The sequence below is a fragment of the Panthera pardus genome, unplaced genomic scaffold (genome assembly GCF_024362965.1).
Source record: "Panthera pardus isolate Hobbes unplaced genomic scaffold, ASM2436296v1 HiC_scaffold_27, whole genome shotgun sequence".
NCBI classification, from domain to species: Eukaryota; Metazoa; Chordata; class Mammalia; order Carnivora; family Felidae; genus Panthera; species Panthera pardus.
Window position 1 is genome coordinate 76,010,452 of NW_026526843.1, and position 23,219 is coordinate 76,033,670.

The 23,219-nt window shown below is 36.8% G+C and overlaps 1 protein-coding gene across 1 annotated transcript; it reads right to left on the reverse strand.

Annotated features, from left to right (window-relative positions):
- Positions 1 to 7,579: 7,579 nt before the first annotated feature.
- On the reverse strand, positions 7,580 to 22,063 carry LOC109261016 (zinc finger X-linked protein ZXDB-like). The gene is made up of 2 exons (XM_019439528.2): positions 19,556 to 22,063; positions 7,580 to 8,638 (listed from the first exon to the last, which is right to left on the reverse strand). Exons 1-2 carry the CDS (start codon positions 22,061 to 22,063, stop codon positions 8,627 to 8,629), a joined length of 2,520 nt encoding a protein of 839 aa, XP_019295073.2. The 3' UTR covers positions 7,580 to 8,626.
- Positions 22,064 to 23,219: the final 1,156 nt, after the last annotated feature.

Genomic DNA, 23,219 nt, shown 5'->3' on the forward strand with positions numbered 1-23,219 from the left:
GGGAAAACTAGATAGTAACATGTAAAAGAATGAACCTGGACAACTTTCTTACACCACAAATCCAAAATGGATGAAAGATCTAAATGTGAGATAGGAAACTATTAAAATCCTAAGAGGAAAACACAGGCAGTAACCTTTTTGACATCAGCTATAGCAACTCCTTACTAGATATGTCTCTTCGGGCAAGGGAAACAAAAGCAAAACTAAACTATTGGGACTTCATTAAGATTAAAACTTCTGCAAATGACAAGATTTCATTCTTTTTGATCACCACCAAGTAGTATTCCACTGTATGTATGTATGTGTGTATGTATGTGTGTGTGTGTATATATATATATATATATATATATATATATATATACTTTATCCACTCATCAGTTGTGTAACTAAAGTGTATTATGCTAAGAGAAATAAGTGAGCCAGAGAAAAACAAATACAAAATTTCACTCCTGTGGAATTTAAGAAACACTACAGATGAACATAGCAGAAGGGAAAGAAAAATAAGATTAAAAACAGAGAAGGAGGCAAACCATAAGAGTCCCTTAAATACAGAGAAGAAACTGAAGGTTACTGGAGGGGAGGTGGGGGTGATGGGCTAAATGGGTGATGGGCATTAAGGAGGGCACTTGTTGGGATGAGAACTGGATGTTATATGTAAGTGATGAATCACTGAGTTCTAGTCTCTTAATCAATACTACATTGCATGTTAACTAACTTGAATTTAAATAAATAATAAATAAATAAATAAATAAATATATAAATAAATTAAATATTGTCAAATTTAAAAAAAGACAAAAACTTTCTGCACAGCAAATGAAACAATCAACAAAACTAAAAGGGAACATTTGGCATGGGAGAATATATTTGCAAATGATATATATGATAAAGGGTTAGTAACCAAAATATAAACACTTATAAAAAATAAACTAGAATTTAAAACAGCAATCATAAGGACATTAGCTGAGCTTAAAAACCAAGACAGAGAAGACACTAGAGGATCTCTTACTGCAGAGATAAATGAGTTAAAATCTAGTCAGGCCAAAGTTAAAAATGTGATAACTCAGATGCAATCCTAAATGGAAGCCACAAAAATGAGGATGGACGAAGCAGAGGAGCAAATTAGGGATATAGAAGACAAAACTGCAGAAAAAAATAAAGCTGAAAAGAAAAGGGAAAGAAAGGTCATGGACCATGAAGCACACTTAGGGAACTCAGTGACTTATTAAAACACATTACAAATGATACGAATATATCACAGGAGCCCCAGAAAATTAAGAAAGAGAAAGGAGGCAGAAAGTTTATTTGAACAAATTATAGCTGAAAACTTCCCTAATCTGGGGAAGGACACAGACATCAAATCCAAGAACCACAGAGAACTTCCATTAAATTCAACAAAAGCCAATCATCGCCAAGGCATACTATAGGCCTTGTCTATAGTCACAAAATACACAGACAAGGAAAGAATCCTAAAAGCAGCAAGGGAAAAAAAGTCCTTAACCTACATGGGAAGACAGATCAAGTTGGCAGCAGATCTGTCTACCCAAACATGGCTGGCCAGAAAGGAGTGGCAGGAAATATTCAAAGTGCTAGATGGGAAAATACACAGCCACAAATTCTTTATTCAGCAAGGCTGTCATTCAGAGGAGAAGAAGAGATAGAGATTCCCAGACAAACAAAAAATTAGGAGTTGCTGAACAATAAATCAGCCCTGCAAGAAATTTTAAGGGGGACTTTTTGAGTGGAGAAAAAAAAAAAAAGACCAAAGCAAGAAAGATTAGAAAGGACCAGAGAATATCATGACAAACAGCAACTCTAGAGGTAACACAATGGCACTGAATTTATATCTTTCAGTTATCACTCTGAATGCAAATGGACTAAATGCTCCAATCAAAAGACATAAAGTGTCATAATGGATAAAAATCTGAGACCCATGTATATGATGCCTACAAGAGACTCATTTTAGACCTAAAGAGAGCTACAGATTGAAAGTCAAGGGATGGAGAAGACTCTATCATGCTATTATATGTCAAAAGAAAGCCAGAATAGCCATTCTTACATCAGACAAACTAGATTTTAAAGCAAATATTGTAACAAGAGATGAGGAAGTGCATCATATCATAATTAAGGGGTCTATCTAGAAAGAAGATCTAACAATTGTAAATATATATGCTTTCAATTTGAAAGCAGCCAAATATATAAATTAATTAATAACAAACATAAAGAAACTCATTCATAATAATACAATAATAGTAGAGGACTTTAACACCCCACTTACATCAATGGGCAGGTAATCTAAGCAGAAAATAAACAAGGGCCTAATGGCTTTGAATGACACACTGGACTAGATAGACTTAATAGACATATGCAGAATGTTTCATCTCAAAGCAGCAGAATACACATTCTTCTTGAATGCACATGGAACATTCTCCAGAATAGATTACATACTGGGTCACAGATCAGGCCTCAACAAGTACAAAAATAAATGAGATCGTGCCATGCATATTTTTAGACCACAATGCTATGAAACTTGAAGTTAACCACAAGAAAAATTTTAGAAAGCTGTCAAATACATGGAGTTTAAAGAACATTCTACTAAAGAATGAATGGGTTAACCACGGAAATTAAGGAAGAAATTAAAAAATACATGGAAGCAAATGAAAATGAAAACACGACAGTCCAAAGCCTTTGGGATGTAGCAAAGACAGTCTTAAGAGGGAAGTATATTGCAATCCATCCCTATATCAAGAACCAAGAAAAGTCCCAAATTTACAACTTAAACTTACACCTAAGATGCTAGAAAAGGAATAGCAAATAAAGCCTATAGTCAGCAGAAGAAGGGAAATAATAAAGATTAGAGGAGAAATGAACAATACAGAAACAACAACAAAACAGAGCAGAACAGATCAACAAAATGAAGAGGAGGTCCTTTGAAAGAAATAATAAAATTGATAAAACCCTAGTCAGACTTATAAAAACAGTAAAGAGAAAGGACACAAATAGATAAAATTATGAATGAAAGAGGAAAGATCACATCCAACACCACAGAAACACAATTATAAGAGAATACTAAGAAAAATTATCTTCCAAAAAACTGGGCAATCTGGAAAAAGTAGACAAATTCCTAGGAACGTACAGACTACCAAAACTGAAACAGAAAGAACTATAAAATATGAACAGACTCATAACCAGCAAAGAAATTGAATCAGTAATCAAAAATCTCCCAATGAGTAAGAGTCCTGGGCCAGATGGCTTCCCAGGGGTAATTCTACCAGACATTTAAAGGAGAGTTAATACACATTCTTAAACTGTTCCAAAAAAATATAAATGGAAGGTAAACATCCAAACTCATTCCATGAAGCCACTATTACCTTGATTCCAAACCCAAAGATACCACTAAAAAGGAGGACTACAGGCCAATATACTTGATGAATATGGATGCAAAAATTTTCAATAAAATACTAGCAAATCAAATTCAATGGTGCATTAAAAGAATTATTCACCATGATCAAGTGGGATTTATTCCTGGTTGCAGAGTAGGTTCAATATTTGCAAATCAATCAATCAATCAAATAATTATTGAAAATAAATTAATGTGATGAATCACATTAATTAAAAAAAGGGTAAGAACCAAATGATCCTGTCAACAGATGCAGAAAAAGCATTTGACAAAATACAGCATCCATTTTTGATGACAAAACACCAAATAATTTACGGACTGATGGAACATACCTCAACATCATAAAGGCCATGTACAAAAGACACACAGCTAATATCATCCTCAATGGGGAAAAGCTGAGCATTTCTCCTATGGTCAGGAAGAAGACAAGGATGCCCACTCTCACCATTACTATTTAACGTAATACTAGAATCCTTAGCCTCAGTAGTCAGACAACAAAAAGAAATAAAAGGCATCCAAATCAGCAAGGACGAAGTCAAACTTTCACTATTTGCAGACAGTATGATACTCTATGTAGAAAACACAAAAGACTACTAAAAATTGCTACAACTAATACGTTGATTTAGCAAAGTTACAGGATATAAAATCAATGTACAGAAATCTGTTGCATTTCTATACACCAATAACTAAGTGGCAGAAAAAGAAATCAAGGAATCATTCCCATTTGCAATTGCACCAAAACAAAAAAGATATCTAGGAACAAAACTAACTAAAGAGGTAAAAGATCTGTACTCTGAAAACTATAGAATACTTATGAAAGAAATTAAAAAGGACACAAAGAAATAGAGAAGCATTCCATGCTCATAGATTGGAAGAACAAACGGTTTTAAAATGTCTCTATTACCCAAAGGAATCTACATATTTATTGGAATCTTTATCAAAATACCACCAGCATTTTTTGCAGAGCTAGAACAATCAATCCTAACATTTATTTGGAACCAAAAAAAAAGACCCCAAATAAGAAAAGTAACCCTGAGAAAGAAAAACAAGACTTGAGGTATCATGGTTCCATATTTCAAGCTAAATTACAAAACTGTGATCATAAATACAGTATGGTCCTGGCACAAAAACAGACACAGAGATCAATGGAACAGAATATAAAACACAGAAATGAACCACCAACTCTATGCTCAACTCATCTTTGACAAAGTTGGAAAGAATATCCAATGTGAAAAAGCAGTCTCTTCAACAATTTGTGCTTGGAAAACTGGATGGCAACACGCAGAAAAATTAAAGTGAACCCCTTTCTTACATCATACACAAAAGTAAATTCAAAATGGAGGAAAGACCTAAATGTGAGACAGGAAACCATCAACATCACATAGGAGAATACAGGCAGCAACCTCTTTGACCTCAGCTGAAGCAACCTATTACTACACCCATTGCTGAAGGCAAGGGAAACAAAAGCAAACATGAACTATTGGGACCTTATCAAGACAAAAGCTTCTGCACAGTGAAGGAAACAATCAACAAAACTAAAAGGTAGACTATGGAATGGGAGAAGATATTTGCAAAGGACATATCTGATAAAGGGTTAGTATCCAAAATCTATAAATGACTTATTAAACTCAACACCCAAAAAACAAATAACCCATTTAAGAAATGGGAAGAAGACATTAATACACAATTTTTCAAAGAAGACATCCAGATGGCTAACAGACACATGAACAGATGCTCAAAAGCACTCATCACCAGGGAATTACAAATCAAAATCATGATGAGATACCACCTCACACCTGTAAGAATGACTAAAATTAACAACACGAGAAATAACAGGTGTTGACATGGATGTAGAGAAAGGGGAACACTCTTGCACTGTTTGTGGGAATGCAAACTGGTGCAGCCACTCTGGAGAACAGTATGGAGATTTCTCAAAAACTAAAATTAGAGGTACCCTACAATCCAACAATTGAACTATTAGGTATTTACTCAATGGACACAAAAATACAGATTTGAAGGGATACACACACCCTAATGTTTATAGCACTAGCATCAACAATGGTCAAACTATGGAGAGAGCCCAAATATCCAATTACTGATGAATGTATAAAGAAGATATGGCATACATATACAATGGAGTGTTAGTCAGCCTTCAAAAAGAATGAAATCTTGACATTTTCATGAACATGGATGGAGCTAGAAGGTATTATGCTAAGCCACATAAGTCAAACAATGAAAGACAGATACCATATGATTTCATTCATGTGTGGAATTTAAGAAACAAAACAGAGGAATATATGGGATGGGGGAAAATGAGCAGAGGGAGACAAACCACAAGCAACTCTTAATAATAGAGAATAAAATGAGTTGATGGAAGGAAGTGGATGAGATTTGGGCTAGATGGCTAATAGGTATTGAGGAGGGCACTTGTGATGAACACTGGGTGTTGTATTGTTGTATGTAAGTGAAGAACCACTGAATTCTACTCTTGAAACCAATATTGTAATGTATGTTGGCTATCTACAATTTAAATTACATATATATAAGCTGACACATTATAAATCATAATTACTGTTGAATAAAATCTGTCAGAATACTGAGTAAATTTTGTATAAATGCACAGTTACATAAGTAATCTTAAACATCTGATATGGTGCCAGTTTATCTAATCAGTAAATCCATATAAGCTTAGGAAGAACACACTCAAGTAAAATAAAATTGCATTCTCCTGTCATATGTAAATTTGATAAGTCAGATCACATAGCTATTTTTATTAAAACAACATTATCAGTATTTTTGACAGGGATTTATATAAATCACATTAACCAGCAAACTTAAAAGACCATCAACTTAATGTATACTGCCATATGCAGAAGAGGTTATATACAAACCTAATGATAACCGTATACTAAAAGCTACTAGTAAACTTGCAAAGAAAAAGAGAATGAAATCCAAATGTATCACTAATGAAAATCAGCAAACCATGAAAGAACAAAGAGAACAGAAAAAATCTTCAGAAACAACCACATTAAAAAAAACTGAAATGAAATTAAATAGTTACTTTCAGAATCACCTTGGTGACTCAGTTGGTTAAGCATCAGACTCTTGATTTCATCTCAGGTCATGATGTCACTGTTCATCAGTTCGGCCCCATGTTGGGCTCTGTGCTGACAGCGCAGAGCCTACTTGGGATTCTCTCTCTCTCCTCTCTCTCTGTCCTTCCCCCTCTCTCTCTCTCTCTCTCTCTCTCTCTCTCTCAAGATAAATAAATAACCTTTAAAAAATTAACTATTTCAAATGTAAATAAACTAAGTCCTTCAATCAAAGGACATAGGGTGGGGCATCCGGGTGGCTCAGTTGGTTAAGAGTCCAGCTCTTGGTTTCGGCTCAGATCACAATCTCGCAGTTCGTGGATTCAACCCTACATCTGCCTTGTGTTGGCAGTACGGAGCATGCTTGGAATTCTCTCTCTCTCCCTCTCTCTCTGCCCCTCCCCTGCTCTCTCTCTCTCTCTCTCTCTCTCTCTCAAAATAAATAAATAAACTTAAAAAATAACAAAACAATACTTTTTTAAAAAAGGACATAAGGTGACGGAATGGATAAAAAAACAAGACCCATCTATATGCTGCCTACAAAAGATTCATTTCTGACCTAAAGACACCTGCAGATTGAAAGTGAGGGGACAAGTTACATCTTTCATGCAAATGGATATCAAAAAAAAAGCCAAAGTAGCAATACTGATATCAGAGAGAGTAGACTTTATTTTTTTGTAAGTTTATATCTAAATTCCAGTTAGTTAACATACAGTGTAATATTAGTTTCAGGTATATAATATAGTGATGAAACACTTCCATACAACACTGTTCATCACAACAAGTGTACTCCTTAATCCCCATCACTTATTTAACCCATCCCCCCACCCACTTCCCTTTGGTAACCATCAGTTTGTTCTCTAAAGTTAAGAGTCTATTTCTTGTTTTCCCTCTCTCTTTTTTTGGTCCCCTTGCTCATTTGTATTGTTTCTTAAACACATATGAGTGAAATTGTATGGTATTTGTCTTTCTCTGGCTGACTTATTTTGCTTAGCATAATACTCTCTAGTTCCATCCATGTCCTTGGAAATGGCAAGTTATATATATATATATATATATATATATATATATATATATATTAAAATTATTAATTATATTATTATATAACTAATTATATAACAATATAATTCTATATATTATATATAACTAATATATAGAATAATAATTATAATAACTAAAATATAAATATATATAATCACATATTCTTTGTTCTTCATTTGGGCTCTTTCCATAATTTGGCCTATTGTACATAATGCTGCTATAAGCTTTGGAGTGCATGTATACCTTTGAATTAGTATGTTTGTATTCTTTGGATAAATTCCATGTAGTTAAGTTACTAGACTGTAGGGTAGTTCTATCTTTAACTTTTTGAGGAACCTCCATATTATTTACCAGAGTGCTGTAACATTTTGCATTCCCACCAACATTGCAAGAGGGTTCCCCATTCTCCACATTTTCCCCAACATCTGTTGTTACTTATGTTGTTGATTTTAGTCATTCTGACAGGTATGAGGTGATATCTCGTTATAGTTTGGGTTTACTTTTTCCTGATGATAAGGGGTGTTGAGCATCTTGTGTCTGTTTGCCATCTGTATATCTTCTTTGTAGAAATGTCTCTTCATGCCTTTTGCCTATTATTAATTGGGTTATTTGTTTTGGGGTGTTTAGTTTTTTAAGTTCTTTACATATTTTGGATACTAGCCCTTTATTGGATATGTCATTTGCAAATACCTTTTCACATTCTGTAGGACTGTTTCCAGGCTTTAGGCCTTGCTGCTTACAAGAACTCACACAATTCAGCCCCCCTCATTTTCCTAGCCAATGACTATGGGAAAACATTCTCCTTGTGTATTGCCATGTGTGTTCCTCATTCTCTCACCCTTCTTTGTAAACATGATTCTCTCTCCTTTGCAGCACCCATGATAGGTTTCTCAACTAAACCATGTCTCCGCACTTCCTACTTTCTTCAATGTGGCCTCTTCTCTCACTCTAGTTGTGAAGCTTGTTCTGTCACTGTTCAGGTCGATTTATGGGGTATTTAGGATGATTTGATAGTTATATAATTGTGTTTGTGGGAGCAGGTGAGCCTATGGTTCTTCTATTCCACCACTATCTTCTTGGTCAAACAAAGTACACCTTAAAACAAACACTGTAACAAAAGACAAAAATGGACACTATATAATAATAATCGGGACAATCCACCAAGAATATATAACATAAATATTCACCCTACATAGGAGCATTGAATACATAAAACAATTAATAACAAACATAAAGGATCTAATCAATAATTATATAATAACAGGACTTTAACATCCCTTACATCAATGGACAGATCATTTAAACAGAAAATAGACAAGGCAAAATGGCTTTGAATGACACTGGACCAGATGGATCTAGTAGACATATTCAGAACAGTCTATCTTAAAGCAACAGAATGCACACTCTTTTCAAGTGCACATGGAACATTCTCCAGAATAAGATCATATAGTAGCCCACAAAACAAGCTTCAACAAATTCAAGAAAATCAAAATCATACCATGCTTTTCTCTGACTATAATTCTATGAAACTAGAAGTGAACCGCAAGATAAAAATCTGGAAAGACAAGTACATGGAGGTTAAAGAACATCCTCCTAAACAGTGAATGGGTCAACCATGAAATCAAAGTAGAAATTTAAAAAATACATAGAAGCAAATAAAAGTGAAAGCAAAATGGTCCAAAATCTTTGAGATGCAGAAAAAAATGTCCTAAGAGGGAAATATATAACAAAACATGCCTACATCAAAAGCAATAAAATGTCAAATAAACAATCTAACCTTACACCTAAAGGAGCTGGAAAAAGAACAATTAACAAAACCTAAAGCAAGCAGAGGGAAGTAAATAATAAATATCAGAGCATATTTCTGCTCTAATGATATAGCATTCTGTATAGACAATAGAAAAGATCAATGATACCAGGAGCTCTTTCTTTGAAAAACTAAAAAAAGATAAATGATAAAACCCTAGCCAGACTTAGCAAAAAGAAAAAAGACCAGGGGCGCTTGGGTGGCTCAGGTGGTCAGGCGACTGACTTCAGCTCAGGTCATGAACTCACAGTTTGTGAGTTCGAGCCCCACGTCGGGCTCTGGGCTGACAGCTCAGAGCCTGGAGCCTGCTTCAGATCCTGTGTCTCTCTCTCTCTCTGCTCCTCCCCTGCTCACACCCTGTGTCCCTCTGTCTCTCAATAGTAAATAAACATTAAAAAAAATTTAAAAAAAAAGACCCAAATAAATAAAATCACAAATGAGAGAGGATAAATAATAACTGACACTACAGAAATAAAATAATTATAAGATAATATTATGACAAAATACACGCCAACAAATTAGACAACCTGGAAGAAATGGATAAATTCCTAGAAATATATAAACCATCAAAACTGAAACATGAAAAAATAGAAACCTTGAACAGACTGATAGCCAGGAAATAAATTGAATCAATAGTCAAAAAAGCTCCCAAGAAACAAAAAACCAGGGCAAGATGGTTCAGAGGTGAATTCTACTAAACATTTAAGAAAGAGTTAATACCCTTTCATGTCAAACTATTCCAAAAAATTGAAAAGGAAGAAAAATTTACAAATTCATTCTATGAGGCCAGCATTACCCTGATACCAAAACCAGATAAACACACCACTAAAAAAGAGAACTATAGGTTCTCTCTGCATCCCTTAAGAACATAGATGCAAACATTCTCAATAACATACTAGCAAACCTAAGCCAACAACACATTAAAAAAAATCATTCATCACAATCAAGTAGGATTTATTCCTGGCCTAGAAGCATGGTTCAGTATCTTCAAATCAATCAACATTCTATACCACATTAATAAAGGAAAGGATAAGAACCATATGATCATTTCAATAGATGCAGAAAACCTATTTGACAAAGTACAACCTCCATTCATGTTAAAAACCCTCAGCAGAGTAGGGTTAGAAGGAACAGATCTCACCATGATAAAAGCCATATATGGAAAACCCACAGCTAATATCATTCTCAATGGGGAAAAACTGACACTCTGTCCCCTACAGTAAGGAACAAGACAGGGATGTCTACTCTCACCACTTTTATTTAACATAATACAGTAAGTCCTAGCCTCAGCAATCAGACAACAAAAAGAAATAAAAGGCAAAGTTGGTAAGGAATAAGTCAAATTTTCAGTATTTGCAAATGACATGACACTCTAAATGGAACACATGAAAGACACCATCAAAAAAGTGCTAGAACTGATAAACTGAATTCAGTAAACTTGCTGGGTACAAAATCAACATACAGAAATCTGTTTCATTTCTATACGCCACTAATGAAGCATCAGATAGAGAAATTAAGGAATCAATCCCATTTAGAATTGCACAAAAATAATAAGACACTTAGGAATAACCTAACCAAAGACGTGAAAATCCTGTACTTTGAAAATTGTAAAACACTGATGAAAGAAATTGAAGATGAAACACAGGAATGGAAAGACATCCCATGCTCATGGATTGGAAGAACAAATATTGTTAAAATGTCTATACTACCCAAAGCAATATAAACTTTTAATGCAATTCCTATCAAAATACCAACAGCATTTTTCAGAGACCTAGAACAAATAATTTTAAATTTGTATGGAATTACAAAAGACCCTGAGTAGCCAAAGCAACCTTTAAAAAGAAAAGTAAAGCTACAGGCATCACAATTCTGAACTTCAAGTTATATTACAAAGCTTCGTGATCAAAACAATATGGTACTAGCACAAAAACAGACACATAGATCAAAGAAAAAGAGCAGAAAATCCAGAAATAAACCCATACCTATATGGTCAATTAATCTTCAATAAATCAGATAAGAATATCCAATTAGAAAAGGTCTCTTCAACAAATGTTGTTGGGAAAATGACAGCAACATACAAAAGAATGAAATTGGACCACTTTCTTACACAATACACACAAAAAAATTGAAAATGGATTAAAACCTAAAATGTGAAACCTTAAATCATAAAAATTCTAGAAGAGAACCCAGGCAATAACTTGCTTTATATAGGCCATAGCAACTTCTTTTTATGTCTCCTGAGGCAAGGGAAGCAAACGTAAATATAAACTACTGGGACTTTGTCAAGACAACAAAGGTGGAAGTATCAAAAGTATCATACTTCTGTATGATCTTCTGTATCATATCCCTTCTGTAAAGGGAAGGCAACAATCGCCTAAACTAAAATGCAACCTATGGCATGGGAGAAGATATTTGCAAATGACATATCTGATAAAAAGTTAGTATTCAATATATAATTTTCAAAAAAACTCCATAAAACTGAACTCCCTAAAAACTAATAATACACTTCAAAGAATATTTGAAGTAGAAATAGTTAAAAGCACCAACTACCAAAATTATCTGTCATATGAAATAATCAATGGAACCTAGTTTGAGCACATTTGGACATTTCAGAGGCAGGACCTAAATTTGGAAAACTTTTCACTTTTACTATCTTCATGAAACTTCTGAAAGCCAGATGGTATTAGACAGATGACCAATGTTGCAATAACATCTATTTGAAATTTTCATATGACTAACTTATATTGTAAAATACTGGGCATATTCTAAAATTGCCATTGTGCTTTTATCCAGATACTGTCAATCAAAGACACTTGGAAAAGCCAAAACACTTGGCTATAGAACAAAATTAACCTCTTTCTCTGTTGTTGTTTCAATTTTATTTTCTCATTCCCATTTTGGGATGAATCTTCAATGATTTTTGTAAATCCAGGTACCATTTTATCTTTGAAGTATTTTTGCCCCAAAAGAGATCTAAGATCTTGAAGGGCAATCAGAATCACTATGCAAAAAAAAAAAATCCTATGCAATGAGTTTTTACAATACTCAGTAGATCTAAGCAGTGAAAAGGACTATCCAATGCCTATTATCAAATTTGAATTTAATAAAAGTCAACCAAATTTTTAGGGTCTCATCTAAAGACTCAGCGTTGTAGATAGTCTTCTAAATGGACTATAATATGCTCTAAAATATACTAGATTAATCAGCAAAATTGTTAAGTACAAAATCTGATTTAGTAACAAAATGAATTTCTTTTTTTCCCTGATGAATTTCCTGCATTCCTTCCCATAAACTCTGTTATCCAGGAAAATAGTAGAGCTAGCCTAGATTTCTGCATTTTCAACAGAGCTAAATTTCTCGTTATAATTATAATCACTTATTTTAACAATGTTTCCAAGTCCTATTGCTTTCTAAGTACATAAACAACAGTAACATACCCAAGCAGGAAAGTCCTTAAATAACAAATAGAGAAAAACAAGTTTTACCTAATCAAGAACACTTTGAGAAGTGAGACAATAAAATATATGACTTATCTCTTTTATCTCTTAGTATATCAGGGCATCTGATACAATTCTTATTGATACTTTTGATAATTAACAATAAAGTAATAATTGGCTCTAAGAAGCACAGAAACATAAGGTAGCATTATGAAGAAAAATGTTGAATTTCTTAGAAACACCAAGTGCTAAGTTTGGCATTAACTAGAATGCCAACATTCATTGAGAGGAAAAAAAAATACTCATTCCATCCAGCAGCACATATTCTAAAATTGGAACTAGCCTAGAATAAACTGCTGCTCTATTCACTGAGTCATTGCCTGTGGAACTTCCATTTCAGCTCACTATTTAGGTTGATTTCCTCATAAACAGACATGTGACCAGCTACTTTCTTCCACATCCAGCATAATGGAATCTCAGACTTACTGCAGCATAAATGGGAAAGGGAAATAGGTCCTGATAAATATTAATAAATTTTTTATTTTATCCCAAAGAAACAATTAATTTCTAATTAAAGCCTGTGGATTTTTTGCTTCAGAATATTGTTTTCTTTTGTGTCTAATATGAGGAAATTTTATTTAGCTTAATACTATTTACATGCTAGTTTTCTCATTTGAAAATATACATCTTATATAGTTTCAAAATATCACTTTCAGATATATATGTATGTATGAATGTATGTGTGTATGTGTGTATGAGTGTGTGTTTATGTGTGTGTGAACACTTCCCACATCCAGGATTCTAATCTAGAATAACTAAAAATAAAGCAAAATTAAAAATTTATTTCCCAAAGGATTTTTATTTAAGCTACCATTCAAAATTCTGTGTAAATTTTAATTTAGGATAGTTTACTCTAATTGCTGCATCCCAGATTAAATTTTAGATTCTTAGAATTTCTTGAAATAGCTTTTGATAATCGGTGCTTTGAGTTTTTGGTCATCACTATAACCCATACTCTGGGAATGACAACTGCTATTCTATTTAAATCCGTATTATTCCAAAATGTAACCATTTAGAGCTCGATTCTTTTTAATTTTTTTGTCTATAACATAATGTGTGTGAGCACAAGGACAGAATTTGTCAAATATGTGCTCAAAAATACTTGTTTGAATGAATTAAGTATACTTTTGTGTTATAATTCATAGTGTTTCACACAAAATAAGCACTCAATAATTGTCAGATGCTTAATAAGCTGGTAACAAATAGAGATATTACTAAGAGATTCACACCTTATTAGTGTTCTTAAGAATCATCGACTACTCTCTGTAGTAAGGATTATTTCAACTAATTTTTTTTTCTTTTTAAAATTTTTTAATGTTTATTTAGAGAGACAGCATAAGCAGAGGAGAGGTAGGAAGAGAGGGAGACACAGAACCCATAACAAGCTCCAGGCTCTGTGCTGTCAGCACAGAGCCGTATCCGAGGCTTGAACCCATGAACCAGGAGATCATGACCTGAGCCTAAATTTGCCAGTTAACCAACTAACCCAGGCGCCCCTCAACTAATTTTTTTTTTAAAGAGAGAGTGTATACATGCATGCGAGCAGGGGAGGAGCAGAGAGAGGGGAAAAGAGAATCCCAAGTAGGCTCCATGCCATCAGCGCAGAGTCCGATGCAGGCTTGTTCCCAAGAGCTGTGAGATCACAACCTGAGCCAAAATCAATAGTCAGACATTTAACCAACTGAGCCACACAGGTGCCCCACAATTATTTTTTAAATGTCTTATTTATTCTCTCCTTTTCTTATTTACCTTTATTAATATTTATGTTGAAAACAATAAACATGGATCAAAGAAATACAACAAAATGTGATCAATGTGTCTGGTGGTAGGAGACTTGTGGAGGCTTACTTTTAATCATAGAAATAAAATATTTTAAAAAGTGATGTTATGTAAAAAGAAAAAAAAGAGTCATTGTCTGTTTAGTTTAAAATACTGGATTATTTTTCATGGGCCAAGTGACAGAAATGTGTCTTCCAGGTCCATAAATATCAATAGAAAACTAGAATGAAATGAAGTGTTCTGTTGAAAATGTATGATAGAAAATTCACCATCAAAAAATGTAATCACTGAGTAGTTATTTGTGCTACTTATTTACTCTCACTTTTTCCTTGGACCCCATTCCTTCTGAGTTATCACCATTAGTGGTAAGGGTAACAATAAAAAGGACAACCTATGTTAGGGTATATGGATAACAGAGAATATGATTCTTGTGACTGAGTTCTCACACCATATCAGTCAATGTTAGTTTTAGATAATCCTAGCCCTGTCTCTTGCAATCTGAGAACAATACAGGTAAAACTTAATCTAACAAGGTTTCTATTGAGGAGTTATCAAAATCGATGACTAAACAGCATCTCCTAAATTATGGAGAAATTATTTATTATATTACTAAATACCACATAAAATATGTGTTAAATATCCAAAGTAGTGAAGACAGTATGCTCATTTTGATGCAGAATTGAAGAGGCTCATTTTGATGCAAAGTTGAAGAGGCCTGTAAATACTCAATGGCAAACAAAAATATAAACATTAAATGTGAATCTGAGAATATTTGAAGGAGCCAAGGAAAATGAAATGACCCCCACTGCCTAATACTGTGCATAATCCACAATATGTACAGTTTACAGTATAGTAAGTAACTATGATCTCTCACTTCTTCATGAATTAAACATGCCCTAATCATCTTTTCATATGTACTCCTGAAAGATTTCAACCCTTCTCGTTCATGACTAATAAAATGTAATTTTTACAGCCTCCAAGAAATCCTTAGAGTCACTTCTGCTCTTGCTTTCTTTTTCTGATTGATGTCTCATATATTCAGTGAGTCACCAAGTTATATCTGTTACCTCAACTTGGAAATATCTCCAATATCTCTCACTTCCTGCCATGATTCCACTTCCAAGTCCTTATCACAGCACCCTGAAATTATTTTACAATAAACTCTTACATGATCTTATATCCCCCCATCAAATCCACATTGTATATTTCTACTATATTAAACTTTCTATATGTTTATCATTTGACTTCCCTTCTTAAATATCTTCACTGGCTCTAAACCATGTCCAGAATAAAGTCCTATCTGCTATGACTGATTTCACAGCTCTTAGAGTTAGGCTCCATACTGGTAGTCTAACCCTACTACCCAGAACTTACCAAACATAAGCCCTGCATGTCAACTAGATGGTCTTTCCCAGTGTTGTGTAGCCTATTTCATTTCACATTCTTTCCTGGGTTTTTCTCCCTGGCTAGAATTCATCTACTCTCTTCTCAACATAACTAAATCTAACCATCCATTAAAGCATAGCTACTGCCCCTTCTTTTCCTCCAAGCCATTAATTTGGTGTCTGAAAGGATGTTTCCTGGTATTGTTTAGTTGTGACATGTTTATTATGTGAGTTCTTACGCCCTCTCCAAAATTAAGATGTGGCTTACATTTTACTCCTCTTATCAATATTCCTAGTACTCTACCTTGTATGTTGTATGTAGTCAGTAAGTAAACTTGAAATATACAATGAGATCCCCAGTTGAAAAACTGTTACCAAAGGCCCTGTCAATAGAGATTTGACAAATATAAAAATTCATTTGTAGCATGTGCTTTGCTTTTTAGATGTAGTTGTGTTTTGACACAGAGCTTAATCTGTTCTATAAGTCCCCCACACATTTTATTTTTTTAAAAAATTGCTAAGAAAATCCTTTGTTCAAAAGCTATATATACACACAAATTTCAGCTCAGCCTTATATTTTAATTATCACTTACTTTGAGTGAGCATCAAGTGGATCTATTTGGTATCAATAATTACTAAGGGATTATGAGTATTCCCAAAAAGGGAGTTAATCAATATTTTATCTGGAATCAAGGAATAGTCATAAATAATACCATTATACCAAATTCTTCTCTTATTTTTCCTGGATGTGAATATGAAGACTTAATCCAAAAAGAAAAGTGATCCTCATATTCTGTGGAGTTTCACTTCTAGTAAAGACTTTCAATTATGTAATACCATAATGAAATATTGGTAAAAATGTCAAGATTAACATATTTTAACTCATGATGAACACGTTCAACAGAGTCCCCTAGATGTAAACTTTTCTGAAAAGCATTTTGTTACTATTTTTTTCAATTGGAGAGTCCCCTAAATGTAAACCTTTCTGAAAAGCATTTTATTACTGTTTTTTCAATTGGCAAAATTTTCATAAACCAAGTACTGAAGAGTCAAGTAAAGAAAATGAGAGAACATTGAATTATGTCCCATTATTTTTTTTAAATGGCATCTTTATGCCAACACTAACAGAAATAGCCATTGTGTTGGTAGTTGTACTTCTAACTGTAATGTCATGCCGTTTTCACCATGATGCTGGGAAAATGATATTGAAAAGAGTAATCTTTTGAACAAACAGATTGAAGGGAACTGTGTGACCCTACAAACAATTATAAGATTATTTATCTTCAAGAAACATAAAATTTGTCCTTAAAAATTCCACAGAATAGTTTTTAATAAAGGGACAGAGTATTGAGGGATTAAAGAAACAAAGTGAAATAATTTTAAAACATTCTTTTGTTTACATATCTTAACAGATGCCTACACCTTGCATGTTTACATCAGGCCTCTACATTCCTATCTGTAGGAAAAGAAGAAAAATCTGTTTAAGAGGACTTAACTAATGACAATGCATTGCCAAAATGGGCTTAAAACCCTTCCAAAGTGCTGAGGGAGAACTGTTAAATGGTTATAAACAATCATACTCTGACCACTTCTTTGAATTACAAATTTATGTATATACTTCTTGCTTTTTCACTGAATGGGCACAACCAATTTCAAAAACAGAAAGATAATACAGTTGCATTTCAAAGTGGCAAATTATAAAGTGCACTGCCAAAGTGCTATACTTGTCATCCACAAACATCTACATGCAAGCAGTACTGGGTTAGAATGTTTCAGGGCAACTAATAGTGTTTGCTAGCAGAACAACATGGTGAAAAAACACAGAAAAGTAAAAGAACATGTCTCACAAAAACCTTACATAAAAATATCCTCTTATCATTTGATTTATATAGAAACACACTATAATTTCTTAGTAGACATTCAGACCTGCAGTAAATATTGTGACTGAAAAACGGGCCATGAGGGGAATGGCTGAGATATGGTGACCATGAAAATGACCCATCTAATTAAAATTTTAAAAGAGGAGATCATGACAAGGAACTATATGCACTTGTTAGAGAAGAGGTTGGAGAGAGAGTAGAGCTGGCAGAAAGGAACAGACATCAATTAAGGTAGAACAGAAAAAGTAGTTATAAACAAATGAAACTCAGAAGAATAACATGGGAGTTGATATATATATATATACACATATATATACATATATATATACACATATATATATATGTATATAAATTCACTTTTAATGTGAGTTAGGTAAATTTTAATACGAATTATAGTTAAAACTTTGTCCCAACTATCTCACAATATTGTGAGGCTCAAATATAAGTTGTGAAAGTGCTGCATAAACTTTAAAATGCTATACTCATGTAAGACTGATTATATTTACTCAAAATGCAAATGAACCTCTCATTCCAACTCAGGAAGAAGGCAAGCAAACTGCTCTCTGGGACACAGAGGGAGAAAATGTCATTCTGATCTGTTCCCAGATTTTCTTGGAATTCACAGGCTCTATATATTTACTCCATGGGCTGGCTTTGAATGCAGAGCAAAGATACTGTAATTCAGACAAACGGACCTGGAGGCAACATTACATAAGAATTGTATAGAGAAAAATCCTTCTGAATCTGTGGAAGAAAGATATTCCATTTCCTGCTTCTTATTGTTCATAAACCTTTACTGCCTGCACACATGTCATTGGATTATGCTAATTTCTCTTTTAGGAAGGAACTAGAGGGGCAGGAAAAGTGATAAAGATTCACCAAAGCATGCCAAAACAGAACATTTCCCCCCAAAAACTAACTCCTGGGATAGAAAAATAAGTCTAAAATGCATATCAGGTAGGTATACATTACAATGACCATTTTACAGCAGGGAACTGAGGTTTAGTGATGCTAAATGACTTACTTAAGGCCACTTACTCAACACCACAAAGTCAAATTTTCTGGGTCTGAGTCTCATCAAAGCTCTGCCACAACATAACCTTCCATAAAAAAAAAAAAAAGAGAGAGAGAGAGAGAAAGAAAGAAAGAAAGAAAGAAAAAGAAAGAGAGAGAAAAAGAAACTAGAAGGGTGAGGAGGTAAAAAGAACCAACCCATATTTTTAGGGTTCTTTTTTTAAGCTCTATCACTAGATTTTAGAAATATTCTGACATTCTGTAAAATTTCCATTGAAATTTTAAAGTTGAATGCCAGTTCACATTCTTTGATCATTAACTCTCAATGCATTTTCATTACATTAGAAGCACATGCAATAGAAAGAGCACAAAATCATGAAAATACACAGTTGAAAAATCTTAGAAATAATCTATTCAAACCACCTCATTTTATAAATAGGCAAGTTAAGGCTCAGATTGGTTAAGTGACTTGCTCAGGGTCACACAACTTGTCAGTTCCAGAGTCAAGATCAGAATTTAAATTTCCCAACTTATAGCCTCGGGATTTGTTCCTTTCCAAACCTGTTAGAAAGGGCTGCATTTAAACATTTAGTCCAGAATATCCTTAAAATTGAGTGTAATTAACAAAAGTAAGCCATGTGGCAAGGAATTGATAGTTCATACCAAAAATGAGCTGCCAGTCACTGTAATAAAATCTGTTTCTTTCTGAGAACCATGGTTTTCTGCTGGATTGGAAAATCCAAACTGGGTTTCTTCCTCCTGTCCAAAGAAGTCAGAGTCAGGATGTACATTCCATTCTGCTTTGGTTGGCATCAGTAGTTCTGAGACACTGTTTTCACAAAGGGTGCTGGAAGGAGTCAGAGCATCTGTGTCCACTGTTAGCTTGCTGCTGGGCGTCAAAGCTTGGGGTTCTTGACTTGAGTTTTTCATAGCCAAAGGGCCCAGAGATGCCAATGGCCCCACACTTAGACTTGAGGCATCATCCATATCTAAGGGACTCTGCTGAAAACCAGAGGCTGTTGTTCCAAAAAAGAGAGAGGTATCCAGACTTTGGGGAAGGTCACTGGTGGCCATCAAGGTCCGAGGGTCCACAGCCTGCCCTAAGGAATTATTATTATTAGCAGGGAGGTTCCCTGCCAGAGTTGAACTCACAGAAGCCACATCAATAGTCAAGATTCCAGAGTTCACCAGTGCTGTGTCCAACACTGCAGCAGAACTACTGCCAGGCACATCAGAGAAGAGAGACACTAGCTCTGCATCATTGAGATCACTCTGTCCCTGGCTGGTAAGTTCACTGCTGGGTGTAAGAGAATTTGCAGCTTCCAGCTGAGCTAAGAGATCCTGGCTGAGGTTGTGCCTTTTGGCCATGTGGGTCTTCATGCTGTGCTTGGATGTGAAAAGTTTATTACAAGTAGAGACTGGGCAACGGCTTTTCCAAGTGTCCACATCCTGCAAGTGTTTCTTGGAGTGAATGTAGAGACTACTGCGAGCAGAGAACCTGGCACAGCAGCCTTCCACAGGGCACACAAAAGGCTTTGTGCCCAGATGGGTTATGCTGTGGCCTTTCAGGTGCTCGGCCCTCGTGAAAGATTTCCCACAGCCTTCCACAGGACACATGAACCTCCGGTCATCATCGTGCTTCCTTTTGTGCCTTAAGAGTTTGGACATGCTGGTGAAGTTCCAGCCACAGCCGTCAAAGTCACAAAGGAAAGGTCTCTCACCTGTGTGGCTCCGCAGGTGAATTTTCAGGCGACAAGCCTTATCGTACTGTTTGCTGCATCCAGGAAAAGAGCAGGAGAAGAGTTCCTGTTCCCTGAAGTGGGCACGGTTATGGGAAAACAGGGCACTCACTGTGATAAACGTCTTCTTGCAGCCGGAAAACGCGCACTGATAGGGCCTCTCGGGCTCGAAATGGCTGCGTTGGTGGGCGCTGAGTTTGGCCTGTGTAGGGAAGCTCTCCTCGCACACCTCGCACTTGAATGAGTTCTCCTGCTCATGGCCCTTCATGTGTGCCTTAAGGTTATACACCGTGGTGAAGCTCTTGCCACAGCCCTCCGCAGGGCAGCCAAAGGGCCGAAGTTTGTCGTGAGACTGCAGGTGCCTCTTGAGCTTGTAGGAGGTGGTGAAAGTCCAGCCGCAGCCGCCCAGGGGGCACTTGAAGGGCCGCTGGCCCTGGCTGCTGCTGTGAGTCAGCAGGTGCACCTTCAGCTGGTGCTTCTTGGCAAAGGTTTGTCCGCACTGGGCCTCGGGACACAGGTACAGCACCACCCCAGGGCCTGGGCCCAGCGGCCTGCGGGGGCTCTGGGCTGCGAGCTGGCTCTCTGCCTCCTCCTCAGGCGCCGGGGCAGACACCGGTTCAGCCGGTTCGGCCAGCAGGAGGTCGGGCGGCACCTCGGGGCAGTCGCTGGGCTGCGCTGCGTGTGGGATCCCCGCTTGAGGAGTCATCAGACCCCCGGGCTGAGGGGCAGGCGCGACCCCAGGCTCCCAGGCTGGCGGCGGGGGCGTGGCAAGGGTGAGGACACCATTCTCAAAGCGCAAAAGCAGGTTTTGGTTGTGGATGGTGACAGTGCTCGCGAAGGCCATGGCTGGTCCCAGGCCTGCGGCGGGGACCGGGGTTGGGGCTTGGGCCGGGGGTGGGGCGGGAACCGCAGACTGGCAGTGGGGGCCTAGCGCCGGTCGCCCAAGTGGGTTCCCGCCACTCTCACCCTTCTGGAGCTGTGGGCCAGACTGGGCCTCCTCCCTTCCTACAGGCCCTGAGGCCTGGCGGGCTTCCGAGGTCTCCACATCACCACCCACTGGGTCCAGCAGCACCAGGAAAAGGTCATCGCCGTCGCCGCTGCCGCCACCGCCGCCAGCGTAATCTGGCCTGGGCGCCAACGGGCTGGGGCCTGAGCCCCGTGAGGCCGCGCGGGCCTCCTCGCACCCCCTCTCGGGCCCGCCATCTTGGAGGCCCCGGAGCAGCAGGAGTCGGCGCGCGGGGACCTGGCCAGCCCACGGGTCAGGGCCTCTGTGGACCCGGCTGCCGCCCGCGGGGATGCCAGCACCCTCGCTCTGTCGCGTCCCGGTAGCTGGGAGCAGCCTTGGGCTTTCCATCTCAGCGTCCGAGAGGCTCCGCGGGAACCAGAGCAGAGGAGGAGGAGCGACCCCGCCCCCTGCCGCGGGCCTGAACATGTTCCTGAAAGGAAAAAAAAATGTGCAGTGCGCAGAAACTGGCCCTATCAGATATTAAAACGTGTTTAACGACACAGTGATTTAAATATTCTGGTACTGGGTCTCTGGAACAGAACAGAAAGTCCAGAGGCAGGGCCTGGTGTGCATAAATAAGTTCTACATTCAATATTTGTAGGCAATCAGGGTCTTCCCAGATAATGAGGAAATGACAGTTCATTCGGTAAATGGTGCTGGAATACCTAGGAATCTACTTACTGCCATTTAAATTCGTACATCACTGTATATACCAAAATAAACACTCCCAGCCCCTCCCAGTGCTAAGCATGGTACTAAGTACTTTTCATGTGTTAAAATTTGTTTATTGGGTGGCTGGCTGGTTGTGATGAAGTTTTCTGGTGCTGGTGGGGTGCTCCGGGCTGATGGCCAATAAAGAATTCTTGAAGATGTCTTTGGTGCAAAAAAGTGACTTTATTAAAGTACAGGGATAGGACTAATGGGCAGGAAGAGCTGCACTGGGGTGGTGACAGGTAACTGATAATTTATCTTCAGGCTGGGAGAAGGTTTCCAGGACCTTGAGGAAAAAGCTGTTTATTGGTGTTTAGTAAAACCTCAGTCAAGAGACACTTCAGATGTAAATCATGGGGCCATAAGCTTGTAGTATGATTGCCAGCCTATATCTTGGGGCAGTTGATAGAAAGGAAGTTTCCAAAGGAATTTTTTTATGTTAAAGTAGACTTACAGATTCCTCGGCCGGGAGGTGGTCAGGATAATGTTAAGTCAAGATTCTATTTTTCCCTTATCAAAGTGTCATCATCAAGGTAACTGCGCTCCTAGAGGGATGTCACTCTGAGGGTTTCAAGGACTGGTCAATGGGCTATAGGCAGTAAAGGAATTTAATTTTTCATTTGCCTTAGTTTCCCACATCACCATGGCAATCACTTAAACCACTTTCCTTTGTTCTTGGGTAGCCAGGAATATCCAAGGAATATCACACATATTCCACCTGGCTGGGGGCTATTAGCCTGTACTTTGCCTTCAGCTTGCCCCATGCTCCCTCATCAGTTGGATTTATTAATTTAGTGAGAGAAAATTCCTGGACTCCTATTATGAAAAATGCTGCAGTGAATATTCTTGGACATGTCTCATGGGACACATA

Excerpts from the sequence above, each read along its gene's own strand:
- LOC109261016 (XM_019439528.2), bottom strand. The coding sequence starts at position 22,063 with ATGTTCAGGCCCGCGGCAGGGGGCGGGGTCGCTCCTCCTCCTCTGCTC.